The sequence below is a fragment of the Anomalospiza imberbis genome, chromosome 3 (genome assembly GCF_031753505.1).
Source record: "Anomalospiza imberbis isolate Cuckoo-Finch-1a 21T00152 chromosome 3, ASM3175350v1, whole genome shotgun sequence".
NCBI classification, from domain to species: Eukaryota; Metazoa; Chordata; class Aves; order Passeriformes; family Viduidae; genus Anomalospiza; species Anomalospiza imberbis.
Genome location: NC_089683.1, coordinates 39,854,903 through 39,881,326, shown reverse-complemented (window position 1 = coordinate 39,881,326; position 26,424 = coordinate 39,854,903). Strand labels below are relative to the sequence as shown.

At 38.2% G+C, this 26,424-nt stretch overlaps 1 protein-coding gene across 1 annotated transcript; it reads right to left on the bottom strand.

The window, feature by feature from the left end:
* Positions 1 to 1,187: 1,187 nt before the first annotated feature.
* On the bottom strand, positions 1,188 to 25,289 carry FHL5 (four and a half LIM domains 5). Its single transcript, XM_068184096.1, has 6 exons — positions 24,806 to 25,289; positions 12,056 to 12,237; positions 9,674 to 9,848; positions 6,691 to 6,860; positions 4,404 to 4,590; positions 1,188 to 3,188 (listed from the first exon to the last, which is right to left on the bottom strand). The coding sequence occupies exons 2-6, from the start codon at positions 12,212 to 12,214 to the stop codon at positions 3,037 to 3,039; spliced, it is 843 nt and encodes a 280-aa protein (XP_068040197.1). The 5' UTR covers positions 12,215 to 12,237; positions 24,806 to 25,289; the 3' UTR covers positions 1,188 to 3,036.
* Between the last annotated feature and the right edge of the window lie 1,135 nt (positions 25,290 to 26,424).

Genomic DNA, 26,424 nt, shown 5'->3' with positions numbered 1-26,424 from the left:
TGGAGCAGGTTTTCTGGCAGAACTTTTGACCCCACGGGGGACCCACTGGAGCAGCCTGTTCCTGAAGGGTTGCACTCCATGTAAAGGTATCCCACACAAGAGCAGTGTTTAAAGAACTCCTGGGTGGGAGGCACTCCAATTGGAACAGTTCATGGAGGACTGTGTCCCATGGGAGGGACACCATGCTGCAGCAGGGAAAATGTGTGAGGAGTTCTCCTGCTGAGGAGGAAGGAAGAACAGAGACAATGTGTGATGAACTGACCACAGACCCCATTTCCTGTCCCCCTGCATCTCTGGGAGGGAAGCAGGTAGAGAATTCAGGAGCCAAATTGAGTCTGAAAAGAATGGAGGGTTGGGGAAAAGGTGGTTTTAAAATGTTGGTTTATTTCTCATAATTCACTCTGATTTGATTGGTAATAATTTTTTCTTCCCCAGGTCAAGACTGTTTTCCTGTCACCGTAACTGCTGAGAGATGTCTCTCTCTCTCCTTATCTACATCCATGAGCCTTGAACCCTGTCCAGCTGCAGAGGGGAGTGATAGTGATAGAGGGGCTTTCATGGGCACCTGGTGTCCAGCCAGGGTCAGCCCACCACCAGAGTATCACTGTACTTATATTCAGGCATTGGCAGCTGGTGACAGAGACTAGGAAATAGCAATTTGCTATCTGATATAACTTTTATTCGGACTATTTATAGAAATCACATTTATTTCTTACTATTTTCCTGAAGTGAAAATGCTCAGTGTCAGGTTTGACTGTACTGTATTTACTGCAGAAGAAATAAATAATTCAGTTGGTATTTCTAAAAATATAATTAGTTGATGAGTCAGAGAAGAATTTAATTTTCATAAATGTTAAGGCTGGAAGACTGGTATTATCATGATCTGTGTGTCTGACCTGTGACTCTCTCATGTCTTAGGAGGCTGCCTGGTAATTCCTGCATCAATTTGTAATTAAGATGTATGATTCTTCAGAGGAGACCAAATAAAGGGCCCAAACCACATTCTTGAGATGTGCTGAATGTTTTTTCACACAAACAAAAAAAGGTGCACCCCACAGACAAGCCCGAATATTGTGATCCATAATTTTAATTAAAAAATGTAAGACCATTAACATTTACTAATTTCTGATAGTTCAGTGCAAGTTTTTAGAGCATTATACATAACTGTGAATCACTATGTCTGTGTGTTTGTGTGTATATATATATATATATATATTTATACATATAAGGCAATGAAACATATTTCTATTTATGGGAATCTAAGCCTTACCAAGAACCTGTGTCAGCCATGGGAGATGTGTAAATAGAAAAGGAAGCAGCTGAGATAAAATGAAAAACATAGAATAATCAAACTCTAGACTGCAATAAAAGCTGCCATGAAAGAAGCAAATGAAAACCAAAAATTAACACCACATAGAGGAAAAAATCAATATTTTATTGACTGACAACAGACTGCTATGTACTCATTGGTCAGTCATTATCCATATTGATTTTTATGCCACTGCACTTCGGCCCTGGCTTAGCCATGCACACATATTCTTCCTATTTTTCCATTTTTCTACCTAAAGTAATGGCTTTATTCAATATGAATAAAGGCCACTCAAGTCAGCCAAATAACTCTATGCACTCAAGTTCAAAGTCTGAAGAAGAATGACTTAAAGACATCTGAGGACTCAAACTCTGCTGGACAGTGCAGAACCTGCCATTCCTAACATCACTACTCCATCCACAATGGCCCAGTACAGGAACCAGGCCACTGCAACACACACTGTGGAAAAAGGAAGAAGATAGATGTTTGTAACTCAGCTCTAGATGACCTTTATTAGTAGATATTTGAGTGCTGGAGCTCAGCAAGCAGATGTAAAGGCCGGCTACTTAAAAACTAAGGCCCTGTAGTTCAAGCAAGAGCTGCCTAGTTTGCAATGACAATTACAATTTCTTGACATACTGTTAAAAAACACATGTGGCTAATGGTGAAATTAATTGGGAATTAGTTCTTGAGAGTTGATAGCCTGCTGTCCAGAAACAGGAATTTGCAAGTAGAGGAATGAACTGTGAATCAAAGACCAAGTAAGATCCTTAACAGGGCTTCAATTGCTGGCAAAGCAGTTTTGAATGAAGGAAAGTACAAGGTTAAAGGGACCAGTATGAGTTGGCTCTTGCATCAACTAATAAAGAAATTATATTTTAGGCCTGTATTTGAAGGTATAGTAAAGACAGTGGAAAAAGAGTCTTAAGGCATATTAGTTATGGGAAAATGTACGTCAGCACTATTCAATCTTGGGCATTCCTTACCTCTTGCAGTAGCTGAAAATATGGGTTTATTTATGTTCTAGAGCAGCCATGCCTAAAAATTTAAGTACAATTACCCACTTTTGGGAAAGGACCTGTGCTGCAGTGTTTTGGGTGACTTCTTTAGGGAGCAATCCCAGTAAAGGAAGGAAGGTGACCTGTTTTCCATTGAATTGGCCCTTGGAATAGGCCTTTCTGACTCTGTGCTCCTCAATGTGAAAGCATCTCCTACTCACAATTTCTGCCTGCTTTGTCAGCATCTTTTTTGCTCAAAGTATCGAAGAATATAATATTTACTTCAATTACTTCAATGTTATGATCCAAGAGAAAAATGCTTGTGCCCAGCTTTCTATGACAAGATCTGCATCTGTGAATCAGTGCTAATGCCTCATCATTATTTACATGCCAAACAGACATTTCACAATCTTCCTTGGTTCAGAAGTGATAAAAGATAAATTTTTAAGTTTCTAACAGCAGAGAGCAGTGTGTTACAAGGAAAACCTACTGGAGTTAGGCTGAAAATAAATACAAATCTTTTCTGCATTGTTTTATTAACCAGTATGGGACAGTTGTTTAATTTTTGTCTATAAAGAGTTGAGAACTATCATGGCATTAAAATGCTGTTGGAAAGTTACTTGAATGACTAAATAACTGTAGTACCTTTTATCTGGTTTTCTTACAGCAGACCAATGAACTACATTGCTATGGAGTGAGAATAATGCAGCTGTACATCTTTCCACAGAACTATGAAGCAGAGCAACATTTGTGGCAAAGGATGTCATCCTGCCGAGTGAGGAATTCCTGGCCCACCAGGGAGACAGAGCATTTTGCGCAGCTAAAGCATTCCCCGTGCCACTGACGCTCCTCAAATGAGATGTATTTGGCACCTCCAAGAGCTGAAAGAGAGTATGAAGAAAAAAAAAAAAAAAAGAGAAGATCTGAATCCAGTATTTCTGGACATGGTTCAGTAATGCAACAGATGACTTTCAGATGTGTGATCAGGTTGTCATTCATATAGCAAATGGAAAAATGAACAAAAATCCATAGTGTTAAATACTCTTTATTGGCTGAATTGAAAAATATCTTTAAAATTTAAACAGTGGGAAATATTTCAAGGAAAGACACAAATCACTTGCAAGCATATCCCTTTATGAGATGTGAACACAATAGGTTTATCAGAATGTCCATTCAGGTTTGCTGATCTTCCCAACAAACTCTCATGAAAGTTATTTGCAATATTTGTATAGTTTATATACAACTCTGAATGAAATTTAATAATTAAGTTTCTTCAAGATGAATTCTTTTGGAAATTACCAAATAATGGGATTCCTAGCAGAATTATCTGAAATAAAATCTTGAAAACTGGGGAAATTTGAATAGTTTTGGGTTTTTTGTTGTTGTTTTGTAGTTTGGGTTTTTTTTAAATCATGCACATGTAATTGGGTATTCATTGATTTCTTTGTCCAATGATATATGCAGCATGCACCTGTAAGAATCAGGAAGTACTTTCAACAGTTGACTCCACACATAATAGGATTAAAGTGCAGAACACCAGCAAATGAGCTCAGAAATCTTCAGCTATGATAGACCAGTGACAAACATGTCTAATTATAAATCATATATAAGTATACAAGGATTCACGAAATGGAGCTCTGATGCATTTGGCAAGCTTTCTAATTTGACAGGTGTGCCTTACCAGCAGGCAGTTAATCTGTGTTCAGTTTGATCACATTTGCATTTAAAAACAAAACTGAAGAAACCACAGAGGGGCTTGTGTGTACTGTCCTGGGAAGAACAGTAGTTCTTCCCAGCACCTTTTTAAATATTCTTAAGGAGGAATTTTACTACAGAAAACACTACCTCAAAAAATGGAGGAACTCCTTTGGGCACATAAAACAACTCCTCATCTGTTAGGGAACATGTGTGATCAGAATGTCCTGGAAAGATACAGGACATGTGACACAGACAGAGTATCTCTGATAGTTAACTCCTTCAGTCTTTCATTATGATGGAAGTGATTTTAATGTTATTTTTTTCTAAAGTGAAAGTCTTCTTCGAGAGGAGACTGATGATTCATTTCTCTCTGGTCCCCTCTAGAAGATTAAACTCACCTGTAATAGGTTTCTTGCAAGCAGCACACTTCTTGGAATGAAATTTGCTGAAACAGTCTACACAGTATGGATACTCATCTTTGGAAATGAATCTTTGACTAGACAGCTGAGTTTTACACATAGCACACACAAAACATTCCTTATGCCAAGGCTGGTCATGGTAGGCCACTCCTCCAGAAGTTATAACCTAATGTATTGACAAAGAAGGGCAGAGCAAAGAAACAAAGGTGTGAATCATGAAGGATTGTCCAATCCTTCATAAGTACTTCCACTTGTTTTCTGTCTTCCAACATGCACAAGAGAAGAAAGGGTGGTCACATCAACTTTTTTTTCATCTGGATTATCCAGTTAACTAATCTGCAGTTGAATTCCATATGCTACTGGTTTGTTATTTTCACTTTTCTACCACAGTAAAACCTCATAATTTGTAATAAATACGTTATCTTTAAATGAAATTTTTCTCTTATACTGTAGATAAGTGTTTAGAATCAGGCATGCTCTCAGAAGAGAAATTCTCAGTGATAGGCAGTGGGTGAGAGAACTGATGCTGAGATAATAGTTAATCTCCAGCCAGTATTTTGCTGTCTCTCAAGTACAACAGTATTTTAAATAGGAGGAAAGACAGTAAAGAAACAGAAGGAAAACAGAAAGGAGATCTACACAGTCAGAAGAAGAAAAAAATCGTGTTTAGCAGTGTCATCAACTTCTGTTTTCCAGCAACACACTTACAGCTCTGCACTGGTTATTTCTGAAAAGGGAAATTTCCAGTTGTTCTGTGGCTCCCATGTGAGTGGAAAAGAGCTGGTTTCACAGAATTTGTGAGAGACTGTACAGAGAAATTTCTGTAAAGATGAGCTGTAAGATAGTGTTTCTACTATCAAGTCACCTGCATGACAGGGAATTAATGAATGGGTGAATGAAGAATGAATGCTGTTGGAATAGGAGAAGAAAAAGTTGAAGAAACTTAAGTAAAAATAGTGATATCATCAAATTTCTCTGGGGAATACAGTTTCAGGGCAATCAAGAATAATATGGGGTCACGTCAAGCAATAAAGAGATTTAAATAGTTTCCAATCCCTTTAACATTCCAGTTGTGGGCTATTTTGTGGTTACATTTGCTTTTCCATTAAAATCTAAAAATTGCTGACAAAAATTCAAGATTTGTTTTGGCAATCCAATCTATTTGGGCAATTCTCATGTATGGGAATAGATGCAAGTTTCAGAAATAAAATGGTTTTAGCTGTTATGTAGGGGGACTATTTGCATTCCTAGAAATTATAAGAAGCAAATCCTGATTATTTCATGTAGGAAGTGCTAAAATCAATGCCTGTAATAAACATTGAGCATAATTACTATAATTGCCATGTGTTAATTTAATGCAAGTTAAAGCCTGGATGTAGAGACATGGGAATATATAAAAGTACTTTCTAAAGTTTAACTACTGAAGGAAAAAGTAGGCAGCATATTTTCCTGAAATTAAAAGTTTTTGTTAGAGGTAAAGGTTTACAGGTAATCATTACATAACTACAGGAAATTATAAGTTATTTGATGAAGTGAAAAAAATAAAAAAAGCTTCCAGAGTAATGCAGGTACTAAAAAATAAGTAAAATTCTGCCCTAAAACCAGCTTAAAACATTTCCCTAGAGAAAAGTACCACACTAGAATACTATGATGCATTCAGTATTTTCATCAACAAGAGACAATATTAAAACATGAGAAGTCAATGGAGGAAAGAATTGATTTATCTGTACTTGGGGGGAAAAAAGAAATCAAATCAAACTTTCTGGTTCCCACAAGGGTATCATCACATATTGCATCAGTGGGACTCCTGACTAGTGTTATCACAATTGAATGTTACTTGATCTGCTATTTGCCTGATACATTTCAAGAAAAAATAGCCAAGATTGTGGATGATTTGCTCATTTCAGGTAATTATGCATGTGAATACATCTGAAAAATTATGGAAAGAGAGGCATGTTTGCAAAGGCAAAATCAGATATTTTCAGGAAAGAAGAGTTTTATATAACTTTCCATTTAATCTTTGCTAAAAGTCACAATCAATAACTAATAATCAATAGCCCAAAGCATTTGTTTTGGCAGATATAATCAGTCTTAGATTAACAAGAGTGGACAGCAGACACTGTCACAGTTGCCTTTCAGTGTCCAGTGTCAATGGGAAGACTCTGATTTTACTCTTAGTTCACCACACGTTTCACATGATCCAGCCCTTTCTCCCATGAGCAATATTGCCTCACTAGGGCATTTTTTGTATTGTGTGCTTAATTACCTTTTTGCAAGCATAGCATTGGTGAGCAAATTGCTTCTCAAAACAGGGCACACAGTAATTCTCATTGTCTTTGGTGATTAATGGTTTTGTTCCCAATGGTTGCTGACAATACTGGCAAACGAAACAGGATTCATGCCAGGAACTTCCCTTAAATTCCATTTTACGTGAACCTGAAAAAAACCAAAGTGAACAATCCTCTCAGATATAGCTTTGTAATATTAGTTTTAAATGTTGGGAATGTGTTGGAACACAGAATGTCCCTTGGACACTCTTGGGTGTTCCGGGCCCCGGTCAGAAGCATTTGAGACCCTGGAATGTAGCCGCAGACCCCTGTGACTTTGAACCTGATCCATGGAACAATTTACCAACCTTGCTAGAAGAACAAGAAATCACAAAAGTTTAGATATTATAGTAGAAGTAGTCACAAAATGAAAGGAAGGATTTTTGAGTGCTGTGCAGGGAGGTTTTAGGCCTTGTACAGAGGGGTCTGAGTTTTGTACATGGGGGTCAGAAGTTCTAAGATGGAGGGACTTGGGTGTGCCCTGTCCTCTTTCCTTCTCCTTCCTAGCCTCTATGTTCTTGGTGATGTTGGCATTCACAGACTGGTTTAGAGTAGAAAGTCACTGTTCAATATAGGTGATGGGCATTGGAGAAAAACTATAAACATCTAATACGTAATATATGATATAAAAGAAGGCACCAGCCCCCTGGGCGTCGGAGTGTGCCCTTGCCTGACTGCTGAACGGACCGCAGCAGCTCAGGGAGAAATCTTTTAGATAACATACACTAAACTACCTTGAGACCGGACAACTGAAGACTACTGAGTCTTTCTTTGGAGACACGGGTTGGAGGAGAGACTTTTCCACCTTTCCGGCTCACCCCAACCAGGGGTGAGTTCCTATAGGAATGCTCTTGTTTTTGAACCTTCTACCTCAGCACTGGATTACCCACGAAAACAGTAATCTTCAATTTAATAGAGCTTTGAAGAATGGGCTTGAAATTTCAAGAACACATTCAGTGCCATAAATTCATCTGGCAAAAGATGTGCTGAATTGCCTAAGCTGTGATTTTTAGAGTCTGTTCTTATATGAATCTTTTGTGATGATGCTTGAATTGCTCAGTTCCTCTCAAATCAGCCAACTCAGTGATAATGTTCAGTACACAGCACTTTTATAAATTAGCTATCAATTTGTTGGATGTTTAGTATATTTATTATTGTCCTGTCCCCTGTCTTTCTTAAACTAAGGCTCCTTTACTTATAAATGATGCTTTTGATACAGCACAAGGACAGAAAGTTGCTCAGTTAAATGTTTGTCAGAGGAGTTTCAGAGCTTTTATCTCTGTATGTAGGTGTCCTATCTTGATATAGAAACATAAGTCTAAGTTGTGCACATATATCTGGGAGCAATTTTTTCCAGTGGATCTCCATCCTTAACTTCTTATCTGTGGGTAGCATCAGACTGCACTGAGAGGTGCAAGGTGCTTTACCATCCTTTCCACATGAAGAAGAGGATTGCTGTTATAACCGTGGAATACAATTCCACTGTACCTGTTTCCTGAACTGTGGGGCCAGTGGAGAAACTATTGGTTGTATTTAGATACAAAAGGTTTGCAGCTTCATCCCAGTGATCAGAAGGACAATTTCACTGTCTTTCACAACTAGGTCTTTTCAACACAGAACTAGCAAGATGCTGAGAAAGAATTTAACAATATAGAGACTGGCTGGCGTTCCCATGCCACTGTTGCACTGTTTCTCACACCTTCAGGCACTTGCTGCAAGGATTTACACTCCATGACAAAACAAGCAGCAAGGATATACACCAGAAGATAATAATGCAAACCTGAGTATATTCTGGCAGTTTTTTGATCACATCTAGTGAGGTGTGCCTATTTGACAATATTTTTGTAAACTATATACTATTCAAGTAGTTTATAATCCTTAAAATGAGCGCAACTATATTGTTACAATATTTGTTTCCACTAATGCAGATTTTACTTGTAATGAAAAGAAAACAAACTGTAAAAATGCAAACTAGTGTTACAGGTTGAACACAACCTGAGTAATCTAGTATCAATAGTAAGACTATAATTTTGCACAGCCTGGGTCTTACTGTTGGGCATTAAGATATACCGAAAAATAAAATTCTAACATCACTGACATTTTCTGACGTTCTCTGTTCCAAAAGTTAGGGCACACTTTCCTAAGCAAGCAGCTTCCTTTTGCAAAAAATGGTGCTGTGGCTTCTCTCAGATGCCTGTGAAAAGGCAGCTTTTGGGTAATCACTCTGCTGTATGAGCTTTTCTGATGTGGTAGCAATGAAAAGTCTAGAGTGTGTCCTGAACAGACACAATCAAAAGCTGAGAAGCAGTTTAGTGGAATGTGCAGAATTTTCAAGATTGCTAATGGCAGGAAGTAAACCTATTGTAAACATGGACAACATTGTAAAATGGACTTGTATTCATTTTATTAAAAATGCTGCTAATGATTTGAAAGCAAATTGTCATGTTTTGACAATTTAAACAAAAAATATTTCTGAGTGAAAGCACTAGTAGAGAGAACACAAGCAGAGGGTCTGGTCAATGTGGAAAACATGCAGATGACTTGTCTAATCTGGCACTTCTGCTCACCATAGCTCAGTTTGTCTGCCTATGCTCACAGTGGGATATGCTTCCTAAAAACTGCAACAGAATGGAGGACATCACATAAACTCATTTTACCCTGCACTGAACTCTTAACATTTTTATAAGGATTCATAAGACCTGTCAGTGATAGATCAGAAGTGTCTGTCTGCCTTCTATCCACTGCTGGGAGAATTCCACACAAAGGAAGAGTAGTCACCTCCAAGCTGTTCTGAAAGTCAAGGATCTTGTAACTTGGTTATTCCAGGAGGTGGTTATCATTAAAAATGTGGTTCCATTTCTCAGCAAAGGGCTTCTGTTGTCTTACCGGGCATTTCTCAGCAAAGGGCTTCTGTTGTCTTACCGGGCATAATGGTCTTCTGGCAATGAAAACACTTGGATGAATACTCATCAGAGTAGCATTCGGTGCACAGCAAGACCTCGTCCTTGGCAGCAAATGGTTTCTCCACGAGTGAGCGACTGCACTTGGCACACCTGAAGCACCCCTCATGCCAGTGGCGGCCTTTGTAGGCCAGATCCTTGGAGAAAGGAAGTTCATGTTAGCGAGAACATTTATTTACAGTGTTTTTATCCTTCAGTTCCTTCCAGAACTAAAGCGAAAAAGGAAGAGCATTGCAGTGGTGGATCCAACCAGAAGTGTGCTAAGGGAAGGTGCAGGTACTCAATGTCACACTGTTGTGTAGATCTCTTGCAGAGACCATAAAGAGCTGCTTTGGCAGACTGTCCTTCCTTATGTAACACAGAGGTATGTTTTTATTGGAAGAACCACATTACATATTACAGTTGTCTTTCAAGGGGAAACAAGTGATCAACATTTTTAATGTGCAACAGACCACTGGAGAGGAAGCCCATATTCTATAGAATTTGAAATGAACCTTATGTATTTTCAGTGCTACTACTTCTTCCAGCTGACATGACATAATGCTAAGTTATGTCAGAAATCAAGCAATTAAAATCTCATTGAAAACAAAATTATTAGGATTAAAAAAAAAAAATCATTGCTTTTGTTTACATCTGATATAAATCCCCCCGAAAACTTGGAAGAAAAATGTTTGTTTAAGAGTCAATGGGCTTAAGGGATGAAAGAGCTAACAGTATATGTATGAGATCCTGACTAAGAATTAAAAAAAAAAAAAAACAGACCAAACAGCAGATTTAATTTCCCCACAGTTAGAAAGGCCAGGGAAAAACGCACCTCCAAAAAAACCTCCCAGCTTAAAAAAAAACCCCTTCCAGGACTCTTTTATAAGTAAGAAACATAAAAGGACACAAGTCCAATCTCATTGTTCTCCTTGATCATGTCCCCGCCTTTTAAAGAGCTAAAAATAAAAGAAATACCATGCTTCATTTCAGGAAGTGCTGAGCATTTACCAGTTTCATTTGCTTTAGTTAGCACTCTGAACCTTGCAGGAACTAGGCTGTCAGCTCAGAGCAGCCCGAGTCAAAGACTGGGTGAGGAGGAGAGGAAGAAAACCAAGCTCTAGCCTCTTGGCAGAGGTGAGACAATCAGCTGTAGATTGTGCCACTTTTCTAGATATCTCTAGCCAGGTGCACTCCTTTCTTATCACGTCTGCTGTTTCCTCTCATTTTTCCCTTCCACTCAGTCCAAACACATGGCTTTTTGTTTATGATCCTCAACAAGACTAATCCTGTCACTTATTTAATTTTTGATTTTAAAGGTGAAATTAAGTGAACTCAAAGCATGTGTCCTCCTGGTGAATCTGACTGCTGCTACATGTTCAATGTTGCTGTGGGTGAAATGTTGATGAGCATTTGAGGAGTGTCTTCATCCAAATCAGCATTTTCCTTGGATGATTCCTCTATGAAAACAATGTACTTTGAAGTGCTTGGGCTGGCAAAGCCTTCCAAGAGGTTTATTTTAATATCTTTCTGTCCTTTTATTTCTAAGGAACATAGGCAAAGAAAGCATGGGGAGAAGGTGACCAGTACACACTGAACTTGGCAAAATAAATCCTTTTTGATAGGTTTCATTTGACCTTAAAATTCAATGTCAAGTGCATGTCTTCTAAACTGAAGTATGGGATACTAGAAACCCTGTCAAAGACCACAGAAGAACTTGAATTATTAATTAATATTGTAAAAAAATTGAGAGATGAAAGGAAAGACAAGTGGCAGAAACACTGCCACTAATATACTATCTCTGAGATGAGCAAGGTAAACATGGAATTAAGCAGAAATTAAAAAATACTTTATTTCCAAAAGAGAGAGAGAGAATATGCAAATTGTAAACATGTTGTCTTCTAAGCTTGGCATCTGCTTGTCAACACCTACAGTAAAAGTAATTTATTCAATGCTCAAAATATTTTTTCAATGAACACGTCTCAGAAATTCCAAGGTGTCAATCAACCTGATGCACTGAATTACGCCACCCACCCTATCACTCCTCCAGCACTGTGCAGCCTCTGCAGCCAATGAGTGACTGGAGGTGAAGGATGGAGCCTAGCTGAGGTCCACACACACACCACAGCCTTTCTGTAAGCTTGGGGCATATGCATGTGCAGATTTCCTCATTGATCCCAGAGCTTTCCTATTTCAGGGAAAATAGCACTGCTTCACTCTGCTCTGTGTGGATGTACAACAGCTATGGTTAGGTCTCTTCAGCAATACAGGGATATGAAAAGGGGTGGATATCAAATCTACCATTAAAGAAATTGGATTTGTGTATAATTTAACAAGGAACAAAAAGTGCAAGCTAGATCTTTACCTTGGAGTTGCACTCAATGGGTTGCTTGCACTCTTCACAGGGGTTGGCATACAGGCTGTCATAACATGGAACACAATAAGCATTTTCTTCTCTTAGTGCATATTTCCTGCCACGGAGAGACTGCAGGCAGAAATGGCAGTCTGTGTGGCTGCTGGTCATCCTGCTGGGGCCCTTCACGTGATCTGCAAAAGATGGAAAAATCGTGTAATTCAGTGCATGATGCTTGCTCAAATACTAAGTAATGCTGCATTACCTGTGAAAGTTAGACAGGCATTTCCTGGTCATTTGCAGTGCCCTGGATTTCTTAATGTTGGCTTGTTCAATGATAAAATGGTAGCCTTAACAACATATACTGTGAATTGTATCACCTACATGATGGGGAACAAAAGGGCTGCTTCAGCTTATTCTAATACTGTTTCAGGTCAGACACTTGAAAATCAAGCCAACTTCACATTCTCTACATACAACTACTGGCATTATGAGCATTATGTACTGGATTCTGAGATATGGTTCATCCAGAAATTGGGTAATGGAGATAGAAGCAATAATTCATAAATTAAATCAACTGCAGAGTTAAAAGGCCAAAAAGAAGAGGAAGGCACTTTTCAGTGTGTTCCTGACTTGCTCTTGATACTCCTGTCCTTCTATTCCTTTCTTTTCAAAATACCCCCACATCTACCTGACCCAATGGAAGGAAGACAAGGGACTCCAGGATATATTGACTGTTTTTTGCATTATCGCAACTGTACTGTTAATATTTGGTGGCATTTTAAGGTCATACAACTATCCCCGGAGAGTAAAAGAGTAAAATATAAAGAAAAATAAACTAAATAATAAATTAAACAAAATCAGAACTCAAAGAAACTTTTCCTTGTTTTTATTGGAAAAGATTGTTTTTTCTTACATATTTCTTTATTTCTATATTGGATTCCACATTGGCAGTACCAAAATAATGTAAAATAGTTTATATTTCTGTGCTAGACAAGTGCAGGAAATACCACAAATCTATTGAGAATCAGTTGTATGAATTTCCCATCCTTCAGTTTTTCAGGCTAAAGAGGCTTGGACAAGCATCCAAACCTCACCTGCTTATAGATCTGCAATAGTGAATGTTTTAAGGATTGTGGAGTTGAAGTCCTATTTCAGTCTTATTGCTGGTTGGATCATCATCACTTTGCTAAAACTGGGTCTCGATTCTTGGAAATGAAGGAAGAAATCAGAAAGTTCACAGTGAAGCAACCCCAAAAACATCTGCTGGGCTCATTGGGTTGCACTTTTCATTAAAGTCAATGAATGTGGCTGCGGCCGGCACCAGCAATCATGAATTTTAGAGGAGTTGACAATGACTGGGGAAGGTCTAAAATATTTACATGTCAGTGACTTTGGGCAGCTGAAATTTTTGCACTTTGAGTAACAGGGCAAAAGACAGTTTCTCTTAACCAGATGCAAAGCCTGAGAATAAGGAAGAACATACAGAAGACCATATAAGAATATACAGAAGATTTGAGGGAGTTCTTATCCATGACAAAGGCTACATCTAGTCCACTTAGAGTTACACCCTCACACTTTGTTTTTATGCACTCACTGATGGTCTGAACCATACCCATGGTTCAATTTTAAAAAGGCATAAATTCTTTTCCTGGGTTTCTGCTTTGGTAAGCTCTAAATCAAAATGGTTGTTTGAGCTGTGAGAAAAAAACAATTACTGCGGGTTTCCACTAGCACCAGTGCATAAGGTCAGGCATTTATGAATCTGTTCTGGGCGGTGTAGTAGTAAAACAGTGGAAAGGGGGCAGAGCTGTCATACTAATTTCAGACCAAAAGTAATGACTTGATTGGAAAGCTTGTTGCTCCTGTAAATTGAAAATCTTTAGAGTTGAATTGATATATGGTATTTCTTACTGCCCTTAATATTTGTGTCAGCCAAGACAGGGTGTAGTAAGGAAATAAAATAATCTGGAACCCAGATCAGTGGGAAACATGCTTTCATAAAATTTTTTCTGAGGTGTTTTATGTGATATCCTTGGAAAAATAACAGGGTTTGAATCAGGACTTCCATTTCCTTAATATCAAACAGAGATTTGAATGTGTAACAAATAAACCCATTTATATGAGAAAATTACATCCATCAGCTTGTACATTTACAGAACATGATATATAAAGCCAGGCACAGCTCAGTGTATTTAATGCACAATCACAGTCATGACCAAAGTCAAAGTTAAGTTTTGCCCATTTTGCTATTTATTGGGGAAGAAGTATAAACTGGTGTCTAAGGACACAATCAAGGAGTGTTTGTGGTTAACTGTGCCCCATAGTTAAGGTCACAGAACAGGATTGAAACTGGGTTTCAGAGGATTTTCTTTTTTGTTTTTAGTGAGAATTAAAGTTATGAACTGCCTTGGAGGATAACCCCAAGTGAACCACCTTTCTGATTCCCTCCTTGCTGGATCGGTACTCCTGTTTCCTGACAGAGTTTCATCTCAGACTAAAAGTGGCAACAGCAAAATCCAAACAGGGCATTCATTAAAAGTTTTGTTACTTATAACACATTTTTGTTGCACAAAGCTCACCAACAAATAGCTTCCCATATCTGTAGAAACATCTCTGTTTTTTTATTCTAATGAATGTCAATCAGGTTTTTTAAGTTATCAAAACCTCTGCATTCCAAATAATTTTCTTTAAAAAGTGTTTCTCTTGATTAATGCTTTTTCTTCCCCAGGAAGTCAGTCTGTTCCAGGAAGCCCAGGCTGTGTACACAAACAAGACCCACTACTCTAATTCTTCAGAACTACTGAATTTGCAGTATAATTATCCTCCTAAACCCCTATTTGGATATAAGAGCAAAGTGCTATTAATCCTGTTGTACAGATGAGAGCTGTTGCTTGAGAACTTTAATAAAATACCCCAAGAACAGAGTCAAAGCCTGAGGGTGACCTTTGGCTGCTTCTCTAGTAAAATGCTCAAGTTGCCCAAGACTTCTCTTCAGAAAGTCTTCAGAAACTGACCATGAATCATCATAAAAGACCATGTTTGGGAATGAAGCGGCAATGGTATGCAAAAGAATGAAGATTTTTTGCAAACCTTTTGGGAAAATTACGGGTAACCTTTGAGAACTACTTTTACCATTAGAAAATGCAACAAAAAAGGTGAATCTTGTCTCTCCCAGCACCACTTATCCTTGCTCCAATAAGTAAATAATGGTACGAGTGCCACGCAGTGAAGTAGAATGTTTTTCTTGTGCTTTGATCCTAATCCCTAGAGAAATATGTTTAGTTTAAGTTTGCTGGAAGCTAGACTTTGTGTTTTGAAGGTCAGCTAAGAAATCTCTGGAGATCTGATGTTACTCACTCTCATGGAATGAAACGCTGACTCCAGCATTCCAGCTGCTAACTCGAGTCCTAGGCACAGGGAAAGACTGCCATGTTGCCATTCCTTGGGAAAAGATGATTTTATTATTTAAATTGGAACATTTTAAATTGGAAGCTAAATACTGTTGATTTTTATGTACCTGGTTGGCAGGATATGAGGTATCATTTCTAATGTTAGGAATATTCCAAGAAGATGCAGAGAGATGTTGCCAAGGATGTGAGGATATTGTAACTAAAGTCCCTGGGGTCAGATGTGAGAATGCAGCAGTTTCATGGACTGAATTATAAAATTGATGAAAATACAAAAAAGAGAGCTGGCAAGTCAGCCTGCTGTTAAAGCAGATTAAGATAGAATTTAGCTACAACAAATTAGGACAGGGACTTTCTGGAGAGTCAAATTATTTCCCATAAAATGCGGAGCACTAGAAGACTTCCAGTGAAGAAAGCTGTAAGAACATGGTTGTGAAGTTGTGAATCCTGATAAATATGGAACCATCAGGAAAAGATTTTTTTTTTTTCTCACTGGAGCTAAAAAGCAGAGCCAGAAGGTTAATATACCTTCCAATAATTAATCTTGATGTTTTCTATAAATATATGTAGTCTCCCTGACATCATACAAAAATAAAAAGCCCAGAAACATTCCTACTACTCAGAAAGGAATTAGTATATACATATGGATGTAGATATGTACATACAGGTAAAAGTGTTCTATCTTTCACTTTGTGGAAATTCTAATGGACTATTTCTTAATCTAAATATACCTGCCACTGAGCTTCATCATCTTTTTCTTTAAGAACAAAGTAAGGCTCTTTCTTAGAGAGGCATAAAGAAAGAAAAAGATGGAAAAATCCTTTGAACAGCACTGAAGGTTAAGAAAAACAATTTGATATCTTATGATGAGGACACTCCTGCAAGCTGCCCTAGGAACTTGTTCATTTTCAGGTAAGTGAATTTTTTTTTATCTTCTAATGCTATTTGCCTTATTTGCATGAATTTGCTGGCTTAATTTTCCCCATTTCTATTTTTGTCTCATGCATTTACATACATTAAGGGTTCTGTAATATTTGCTTTTCTAAAAATGGCTACAGAAGCAATAGGAACTAGGGACATATATTACAGATCAAGTCAAACCAAGAACCTACAGGAAAGGAGACACAGATACTAACTCTGAACTATCTTATCTCTGTGGCACAGGACAGTAATACAGTGTCAGGTCCTGGAACATCTGAGTGAGTGCAGAGCTCTCACTGTTGAAATTCTCCTTTAAGCAGCTAGGACATATGCCAAATGGGACACAGCTGTAAGAATCCAACTATCCTGCTTCATGGTCCACAAGTGACACTGTTTTGGTGGGGTGTCAAAGCAAAGCAAATATTTTAGAGGTTGGTCTGGTAATTTGTACTGAACTGTACTGTGTTTACACACCCCACGACTACAAGCAAAAAGGGCAAGAGCTATGGCTTAACTAGGGGATCAAGCATCTCAGGAATTTTGTAATTTTTTCCTTAATTGGTATTGCTGTCTGCTTTGTTTACACCATACAAGCTCAAATGGTGTAGTCATCTAAATTCTTCCTTTTTTTTTTTCTGAAATAATTCTTATCCAGATTTTTTACAGGTTTTCACATAATCTGGTAGAGCCAGAGTTTTCTCCTGTGTCATTATGGACCTCATTTCTTTCTGACTGCTTTCAAATGTATGGAATAAAATGATGAAATAATCTGGCTGTGCACTATTGTAACTTTCAATGTAAAATCCTGTCAGTATTCTTAGTTGTACTTCCCTTATTGAACCAGAAAACAGGTTTGAGGATTGCATCTGTTACAAAGGGCTCATCTGGTAAAGAATACTTAAATTAACTGGTAAGTTAGATGGGACAGAGTGGCACCTACAGCAAACTGGCAGATGACACCACAGTGGGAGGAGAGGCTGATACACCACATGGATGTGCTGTTATCTAGAGGGCCCTCCCCATAACTGGAGAAGTGGAGTGAAAGGAGGCTCATGAGGTTCAGCAGGGGGAGTTGCAAGGTGATTCTGTGATGGACCACAGAAAATTTGTCACTGCTGAAGGGAAAAAGAGGGAGGTTAAAAGTCTCCACAAACCCTCAGTATTCTCTTATGGGTGTTTGAACAGGAGTGGGGGCATTCTCATAACAACAAAACAGGTCTCATAGATGCCTGGTTTTTTCAAGTACCCTTTCTTGTCTTGACACTCACTTACAATCCATGATTAGGGAATCATGAATGATACTTCAAAAAGTGTTTAAATAAACAAAAAGTGGAAGTTACAAATGAAGACATGCACTGAAGTCCTGATCTGAGACTTTCACCAGTGAGTTCATCCCTATTGTGCAAATTATAGACTCATAGAATTTTAAGGGTTTGAAGGAACCATAAGGATTATCTGGTTCCAAATCAAATGCCATGGGCAGGGGCACCTCCCACTAGACCAGGTTGCTCAGTGTCCCATCCAGTATGGCTGTGAAAACTTCCAGGGGTGGGAGATCCATAATTTCTCTGTGCAACCTGTTCCAGTGCCTTACCACCCTCACAGTGAGAATTTCTTCCTAATGTCTATAAGTTTCCCATCTTTTAGTTTGTACCCATTATTCCTTGTCCTATCACTACAGTTCCTGATGAAGAGTCCCTCTCCAGCTTCCCACTAGGCTCTCTTTGGATACTGGTAGGGAGCAGAGTCAGAGAAGCACTTTGGAACCATCTCTGCTAGAACAGCATCTGCACAAAATGCTTGCACAGCTGGGCAGAAATGCCCCAAGGAAACAGCAGCATCTCAGCCATCCACTGACACTACCTGGCAGGGACACACCTCCCTGGAAGTGACACAAGCCTGCCTTTGGGACTGAAATCTTTCCCAGGGAAAACAGTCATTATAAGAAATGATACCTGTGTTATACAAGGGTGAGTGAAGTGCCTGGAGGTCACCGATCAAAACAGTCTTGCCACTAACAAGAAGTTACAGAACTTCAATAGGGAATGTTGATTCTGACAGCAATCTTTAAGATCTTAATGAAAAAAAAAATGTAATTTCTCATCTTTGCAGATGTCCTAGTTGTACCCTTACATTTTATTTCAGGAATAACAAGGTGGATGAAGATTACTCTGTTGTGTGAGAAGGGGTGCATCACATGAATTACAATTATTTAAAAAAAAAACAACTACAACTGACTACACAGCACAACCTTTTCTAGAAGAGTTATTTAAAAGCCTGTGACCTACTTAGAACTGCTTTAAGAAATAAAATGAGCAAAAATATAAAGATCAGCAGCAGCAACAGCATTGTTAGCAACAAGCTAAAATTGGAAAGGATTTTCATTACCTTATTTAAAGAAAGAAAGGCTTGCTTCCCCCAAACCCAAACATAAATCCCCCAAATGATAATCAAGCATCTGCTGCAGTGGCTTTTCCTCTTATCTCCAGCTGTGCTATGCCAACCTGACCTAATTTCCTGAGGAAAAATATAAACCAAGAAACAGCACTCTTTTAATAAAAGGATGACACCTTATCAAAATGAAGCAAATCTAAAATTTTCTAGTCTCAACCTTGTTAGGAGATTGTGATGAGTTAGTTAGCATTACCGCTGAGGAAAAACAAAGGCTACTGTCAGTAGTACTGGTATATAAGATCCCTACTTCAGTTATCATTATTTCCAGGTATTTTGATTTGTAGGCCAAATATTCCATAGGCCACTTTTGCTGCTTGCAGTGCTCCCTCAGGCTTGGCTGCCACCTTCTTATCAAGCTCATCTCTGAAAATAGGGATGATGTGGCTCTGCAGACAAGCCCTAAGCTGCTATTACACCAACAGGAATAATTGTTTGTAAAGCCACTGCTGTACAGCCTAAGTAACGTCTTCCTGTCATATGTGAGATGTTTGGGGTGACCACCGCTGTGCCACTCACTCTCCAATGCTTCCCTAGAGAAAACAGGCTTCAAGATGGGCAATTCCAAGAGGCAGGATCAAGTAATAATGGAATGGTTTGGGTTGGACCCAAACATTTAAGGGACCATAAATATCACATATTCCCAACCCCCCTGCCATGGATAGGGACTCTTCCCAGTAGACCAGGTTGCTCAGAGTCCTATCCAACCTGGCCTTAAAAACTGTCAGGGATAGAACACCCACAGCTTCGCTAGGCAACAAGGAGAAAAGGGGTAAGCAGAAACATTGAAGAGAGCTAGAAACAGCCTTCTCTCTACCTATGGACTTTGGAGTTTTGATGACAATTAACACAGTAGGTATGTTTATGACATTTAGCATTAATGATCTCTGCAGTTGCACTGTTTTGGGAATACAGAGATATAATAATAACAGCAGAAGCATATTAAAACACATATGCATATATTGCATCTTCTAGGTAGACAGACCATGAAGCATCTAATCTGGTAAAGAAAATCTGAAAGAAGTGTCACTCTTTGTATTCTACCATTTTTACAGTAATTAACTGGTCATATAATTGAGACAGTGGCGAGAAAGGTTTCTAGGAGAGCTCACAACAAAAAACCAACATGAAAATATGCTGTGGGTACTCTTCAACAGACATATTTGCCTTCCTTCTGCTTCCCTCTAAGTGTTACATGACCACCTGCTGTGTCTTCTCTTAAAACAGATCACTTAGAACACTGGCATCTGTGTGCAAATTAATGTAGCTGAATAATTTATCTAAATTCATGGATGTGAAATTAGGTGATTTAATATTTTCTGGATTAGGGTATAATTTTACAGTTTAGGGTGGTTGTGCTCTTATCTATTGGGCAGTGCTATGCACAATTCTGTTATGAAGTCTCAGCATCTGCACCATGGTTGCAGTTACAAAATAGTGCAATTCAGCTGTGTGTGCATACCACCAGTGGTGTGGAATTATAGCAGGTTGGCTTTTTGCTTTTTTTTCCTGCCCTGTGTGCTTTAAACACACTGTGGACAGGAAAACTTTGTTAGTTTATCTACACAGATGCATCAAGGACAGGCTGCTGGCTTTTGGGCTGGGGAAAAAAAAATTAAATATTCAGATATACACATTCTTTTACATCATGTCCTATATTCACTGTTGATAGTTATCCAGTACATTTCATTCTAGCACAGTCAAAGGATATATGGACTCACAGTGTAAAAACACTTTTAGAAGTGGTCTCAGAAAAATAATTTTAAAGACAGTGAATGTTTTTAGGAGAACCCTTTTAGGAGTGGGACTGGTAGAAAAAAGAGCAGAGAGTGGAGATCTTTGGCTTTCTGTTTGTCCTCTACCAGGGAGGAAAAATAACAGTGTCACTAGGACAAATATAGAAAAAAAATGTTGGTGGTTTTCCTTTTTTTGGTCTTTAAATATGTGGCTTTGTGCATCATCCATTAAGCAGGCAAAAATTATTACTTAAAGACCACTGGAGTCTTGAGCAGTTGAGTAGATAATGTGCTGTCAGGCAAGACAGGGGATAACATGGCATTGACTGAGTTTTTACTTGAATCCTCACATCCTGTGGCAGCAACAATGACCAGTCCCTACAGACATTCAGCCCTGGGTTCCCACCAGTGCCATTTGCCCCCTACTTGAAGCCTTTGTGACTCTTACGTTACCTGTTCTGCCTCCTTGGGAGATAAAATGTGCAGAACAATTATGTGACTGGGTATCCTAACATTTCCCTCAAGCCTTAAAGTCTCTGCACCACATATTAAACATTTTCTACTTAAAATAGTCTAGAAGTGGCTATGATTTAAAATTAGTTGACCATGGTATTCTGTCTTTCTTTATTATGACATGAGGTTACTGACCCTTCAGTAACTGCCCTGCTGGGATTTGTGTAATGTCCTGATATGTGAAAAAGTCTTTGTTGTTGTTGTTGTTGTTGTTGTTTTGTTTTTAGCACCATGACTTCAGAGTGAATTTCTTTCTATGATTACAAATACACACTATCTAAAAATTGGTTCCAGTGTAGGATTGACCTTATCTGACTGAAGTAAAATTAAGGCTAAAGTTTATCTGAACACCCAAGACAGTCAACATTTGCTTCAGACAAATAAAACCCATCACTAAATCTTAGAATGCTGGAGGAAATTTGGTAAGAATGAAGAAATTCCTTTCTAACATCAAGGAACATTTTAAGAACACATAATTTAACTCAAGGATATTGTGGAACAGTGAGCCCACTGATACCAGTAGAGTCTGGTTGATGTGGACTTATTCTAGTGATGATGTGAAGAATGTAGCAACAACCATTTTTGCAAGCCTCGAATGGATTTGACTGGTGTTGGTAGAGGATGGTGCTCAGAGACTGTAATTCTGACCAGCTGTGGTGAAAAAGGTTTGTCTGAGGAGGGGGAGAGTGTAACACAGTGGCAGAAACTGCACCAAGGAACAAATACAGACCAAAGCCTTTCTGCTAATTTATGTAAAATTTATTAAAAGTTTTCAGTAAAAAGTCTAAGCAAGTGATCAAACAAATCAAGAATTCTGCTACTGTATTTTTTAAAAATCCAACAAACCCAAACTGTTTGAGCTTTTAATTTGAAATATTTCTCAATGCTCTTCAACTGTCAAGCATTAAACTAAACAAAGATTGCCAATTAGAAGACCAGCATGAAATAGTTTTTACTCTAAACATTTTTTCCCAAGCAAGTTAGATTTTTGAACTCTAATTATGGCACAGTTTTGCATGCTTAGCACATAAATGAATCATTATGTGGCTGAATTTGAAACCTGAAGAGCTCACTTGAGAAAGACTGAGCTTGATAAGCATGTTTAAGCCTAATGCTGTTATGGGCTTCTGATAAATAGAATTAAACCTAAACCTCTGATGTATTTTACAGTCATCCTCTCAAAGGTTTCAGAATGCTTTTCTAACAACAGTAATAAAGTAATCCTAAAATGCATTTGTGAGTTACTTGTCTACAGAAAAGGTTAATACTTGTCAAAGTGAAGTAATTGACTTTCTCAAGGTCAGAGAGCAAACCTGGGGGAGTGGGAACAAAAGAGGCCATTCACTGCACCTTTGCCATTAGATGGGTCTGCTTATCAGGCTGTATCCATGGCACTGGCCTGGGATAGTTAAAAGCAGTGTACAAAGGTTGCCAACTGGTCAACTCCCAGTGCTAGAGGTAGAAAACACTTCCAAATTTAGCCAAAGCAATAAAATGTTCCAGTTGCGCACTTTGCAGCTGTCCTTTATAACCCTGAGGTTATGATGAATATTCTTATGCAAAATGTTCTGTCAACAACTACACCATCCTCTGGCACTTGGCCATTCTTGCTATTAATTCTGATATCTATGCACAAAGACACATTATAGGAAGATTAATATTTTTCTGACTGATAAAGCCTCTTAAGTGTGAGGCCAGTGACCAGCTTGGACAGCCTGTTCAGATCCATTACCCACACTATGCTGAGATGTGCAAGAATTAACCAGTCCTTTTACATGGACCTTGAACAAATTCAAAGGCTGGAAGAAGCCTTTGAATTCATAGCTCGGAAGAAAAGTAGCATACTAGCACGAATTAAGTAGAATAAAAAAAACCAAAAAAAAACTTCCTAAGTTTAAGAAAGGAGAACAAGTAGGGACGATAGCTGACATGTACTACATGGCAACAGAGAATGGGGATATTCACAAAAACTAGCTTAAACCTGGTGAAGCTAATGAGTAAGGCACTTTTTTAGCTAAAGGACAGATACAAATTCCTCTCTAGGGTGACTTCTAGCAGAAATTAAACTTAGACATCATTATGAAGGAACTAAGGCAGTGTAGCTTCCCTTTGTGAGTCTTGTCCTTCCCTTTATCTCTGCTACAGAATTTCCATCATGGGGTTTTATTAACTTGTTTTCTTGGAGTCATGTTTGTATATTTCCACAAAAATGTCCTTACTTGATCCCTCTGACATTTTACAGGAAAACACAAATGTATGAAACAAGGAGCTCACAGCCTCCTTTCTCTTAAGGGCTGCATGCCCCATTCCCAAAAGAAGGAATTCAGCTGCAGCAGCCCAAGTGGAGCATCAGCAGCATTTCACCACACCAGCTTCCAAACTTAGGGCTCTAGAGATTTTAACAGAAGAGTTGAACTAGAAATGATTAATTTATGAGCATCATTTACCCTAAATTGGCAGGGAAGTGTGAAGTAAAACTCCGCTTGGATTTACTCTCCAGGCAATCTAAAAGCCTTGACAGAACCTAGAGCTTGAGTTGGCAGGAGGGCTGCTCCTTCCAACAGGGTTGGAATTTCACCCCCTGATTTTGGGCTTGATGTTTGGAAGCATGCTGGTTAAAATATTTCTTTCCATTTGTCCATGGTTAGGTAATACTGAAAGTTTTTAACAGTTCTTTCAAGAAATAAAACTCTGATAGGGAAAAGAAATTTAAAAAGATGAGATTATCGGTAAAGAGCCGATGGAACACAAGTCTTACCATGTCAAGCAAAAAATACATGCTTTACAAATTATGACTTCCTGCAAATAATTTGGAGACACGATACATCAGAATCTCTTTCAAGCAGCTTTTAAATTCATCTTTCTCTAACCCTGCAAGTTAGTTAGTATCATCCCAATATTCTACCAATTAAACACTCTTGAGTCAAAGTGATTTTTCTGATCCTGCAGTAAAATTACATGGGATGACCATCAGCAATCTGTAATAATGTTAACATATCAAATCCTCTACAGTTTGTTCTGTACAAATAACAACTTGTTGCACTGAGAGAAGAAAATTATTAAAACAACAAAAAAATGGTATCTGAAACTTAATTTCTAAATGTAAATTCCAAAAAAATTATGATGCTAAAAATGAAGAAAGATAACACAAAGTGTCTTATGGAGGGAGAATTTGGAGATTATACTTGTTGTTTACAGCAATATTTTGACTTCTTATAAAAGCCAGCTTGGAAACTGTTTTTCTTCCAAAATCAAGAACAATCTACATTAGGTGTTAAAAGTACTCATGCTAGAAACAAGTGACCTAACAGAAAAGACACTATCCAGAAATTTTTCTTGCAAAAGCAAACGGAATCTTGCTAAGTGATAAAAATGTAATGGGAAAAAGCATACTCATTTTTTGTTGGGTGATTCTTTGGAGTAAACAAAACTCATCCTAATCTCTTTACAAAGGAAACCCCAGACAATCTTTCCAGAAATTAGTGGGTGAGCCAATTACTACAATGAAAGGAATTAATAAAAATTAATTTTTATTTTTTAACAAACTCCATCTCTTTAGGTACACAAAATTAAAAACATACTATATACATGGAAGTCTGCATCTAATTTGTTCAGCAGTTTTGTTAGGAAAATCTTCCTGCATACTTGCTCAAAATATTAAGTACCTTCTATACTAACAAGTTTAAAGCTTATCAGATAAAGGAATAATGGAAAAAAGCTTCAATACTCACATTCAGTTTTAAGCTTCTTCTCTCCGTAACTTGCGCAGCAAAATAAAGGACGAAATAATTACACGTCTTCACAGAAACAAGCATCCATCAAGTCCAAAAGAAACAGAACACTTTGCCAGAGCTATTTGAGGGTCTCATCAGAATTTGCCTGGATGGGGGAAGGCTGAGGGTCAGTTTGTTTCCCTTAGACCTCATGACATGCAAATATCTGGCTGCCTCACCACTGAATCAAATAATTCTTTGACATACTGTGTTTACAAATGGCAAATACATACCATTTAGGAGGTACTTAAAGGAACATATTTCTGAGAGCTCTCAAAAGGAAAAGGCATTTCTGTTAAAAAACAAAACTGTTCAGTTCAAGGGCAAAAAAAAGTAAGATGGAACATTATTTGTCCCCAGATACACACTGGTTCATGCATAATGAATCCAAAAGGCCTCATGTGTGCTTGTAAATCAGAAAAGAAAAAGAAAAGTTGCAATTATTAAAGTCTGATTGCTGTGTACAAGAAAGAATCCCAGGGGGGAGGGTGGCAGGAAAAAAACCTCCTCCAGTTTCAGGAAAGACATTCAGGGACACAGCAGACCTCAAAATTCTGACATGTCTTAAGCATTTTCTGTGCTGTTATAATTTGCTGCTTTCCACCAGGTGGGAAGGTGTTCACAAGGATTACCATCAGTGTGGCAGAAATGGACTCCTCTAGGCTTTCTCTCAGTATTTCCCAGTATTTCTGACTTTTGAGTCACAGCCACCTCCTTTACTTTCTATTTGGGCCCAACAGGGGCCAGCTTTCATGTACAGGCTCCTGCACGCACAGAGCATTCAGAGGTCCTTACACTTTGCATACAACTCTAAGCAGATCCTTAACCAAATGCAGCTGAAAGTAAGGATATTGTGTCCATTTAAAAAGCAGGCTGAAGTTAGGCAGAGTGAAGAAAGGATGGCTGCTTACGGTATGAACCACAACTGACCTCCAGGCAGATTTTTCCACAACCAAGAGCCAATAGTTCTGAATCACTCGGTCCACAATGTCAAGCGGGTGGAAGCTGTTCAGTGTCACAGAAAGAAGAAAGAAGGAAATGTTTGAATGGTTTAAATATGTATTACGTTATCTGAATACTTTGGAAAAATTGCCAAATCTGGACATGTTCTGGAGGCTGTGTCTAGATAGTGTCTCACAGTTAAGACTGATCCCATGACTACTATTGCCAAGACCTGATGATCTACAAGCTTGTAGTCTTGTTAAACATGTCCAGACACACAGTCATTACTTAAACAAGACTGATCTCTTTCTTCCTATTTTAATTTGTGCTACAAGCTTTATTTATACCAAGCACCTTTCATTTCAAGCCTGTGATTTTAGCAGATTGAGGAGAGAGAGGACCAGTTAGGTGTGAATTTGAGTCTAGAATGAGAATCATAGTTTTCTCTTGTCTTCCTTCCAGAAAGAAAAAAACCCGATAGTATAGTTCTTAACCAAGTACCTTTTCAAGTTCATAAGTCAGATCCAGACAGTATTTCTCAAGCAGATCTGTTGAGAGAACTAATGACACTTAGAAATACTAACACAATATGTTCTTGCCATCAAGGACAAGAAGTTCAGACACATCCTATAGCA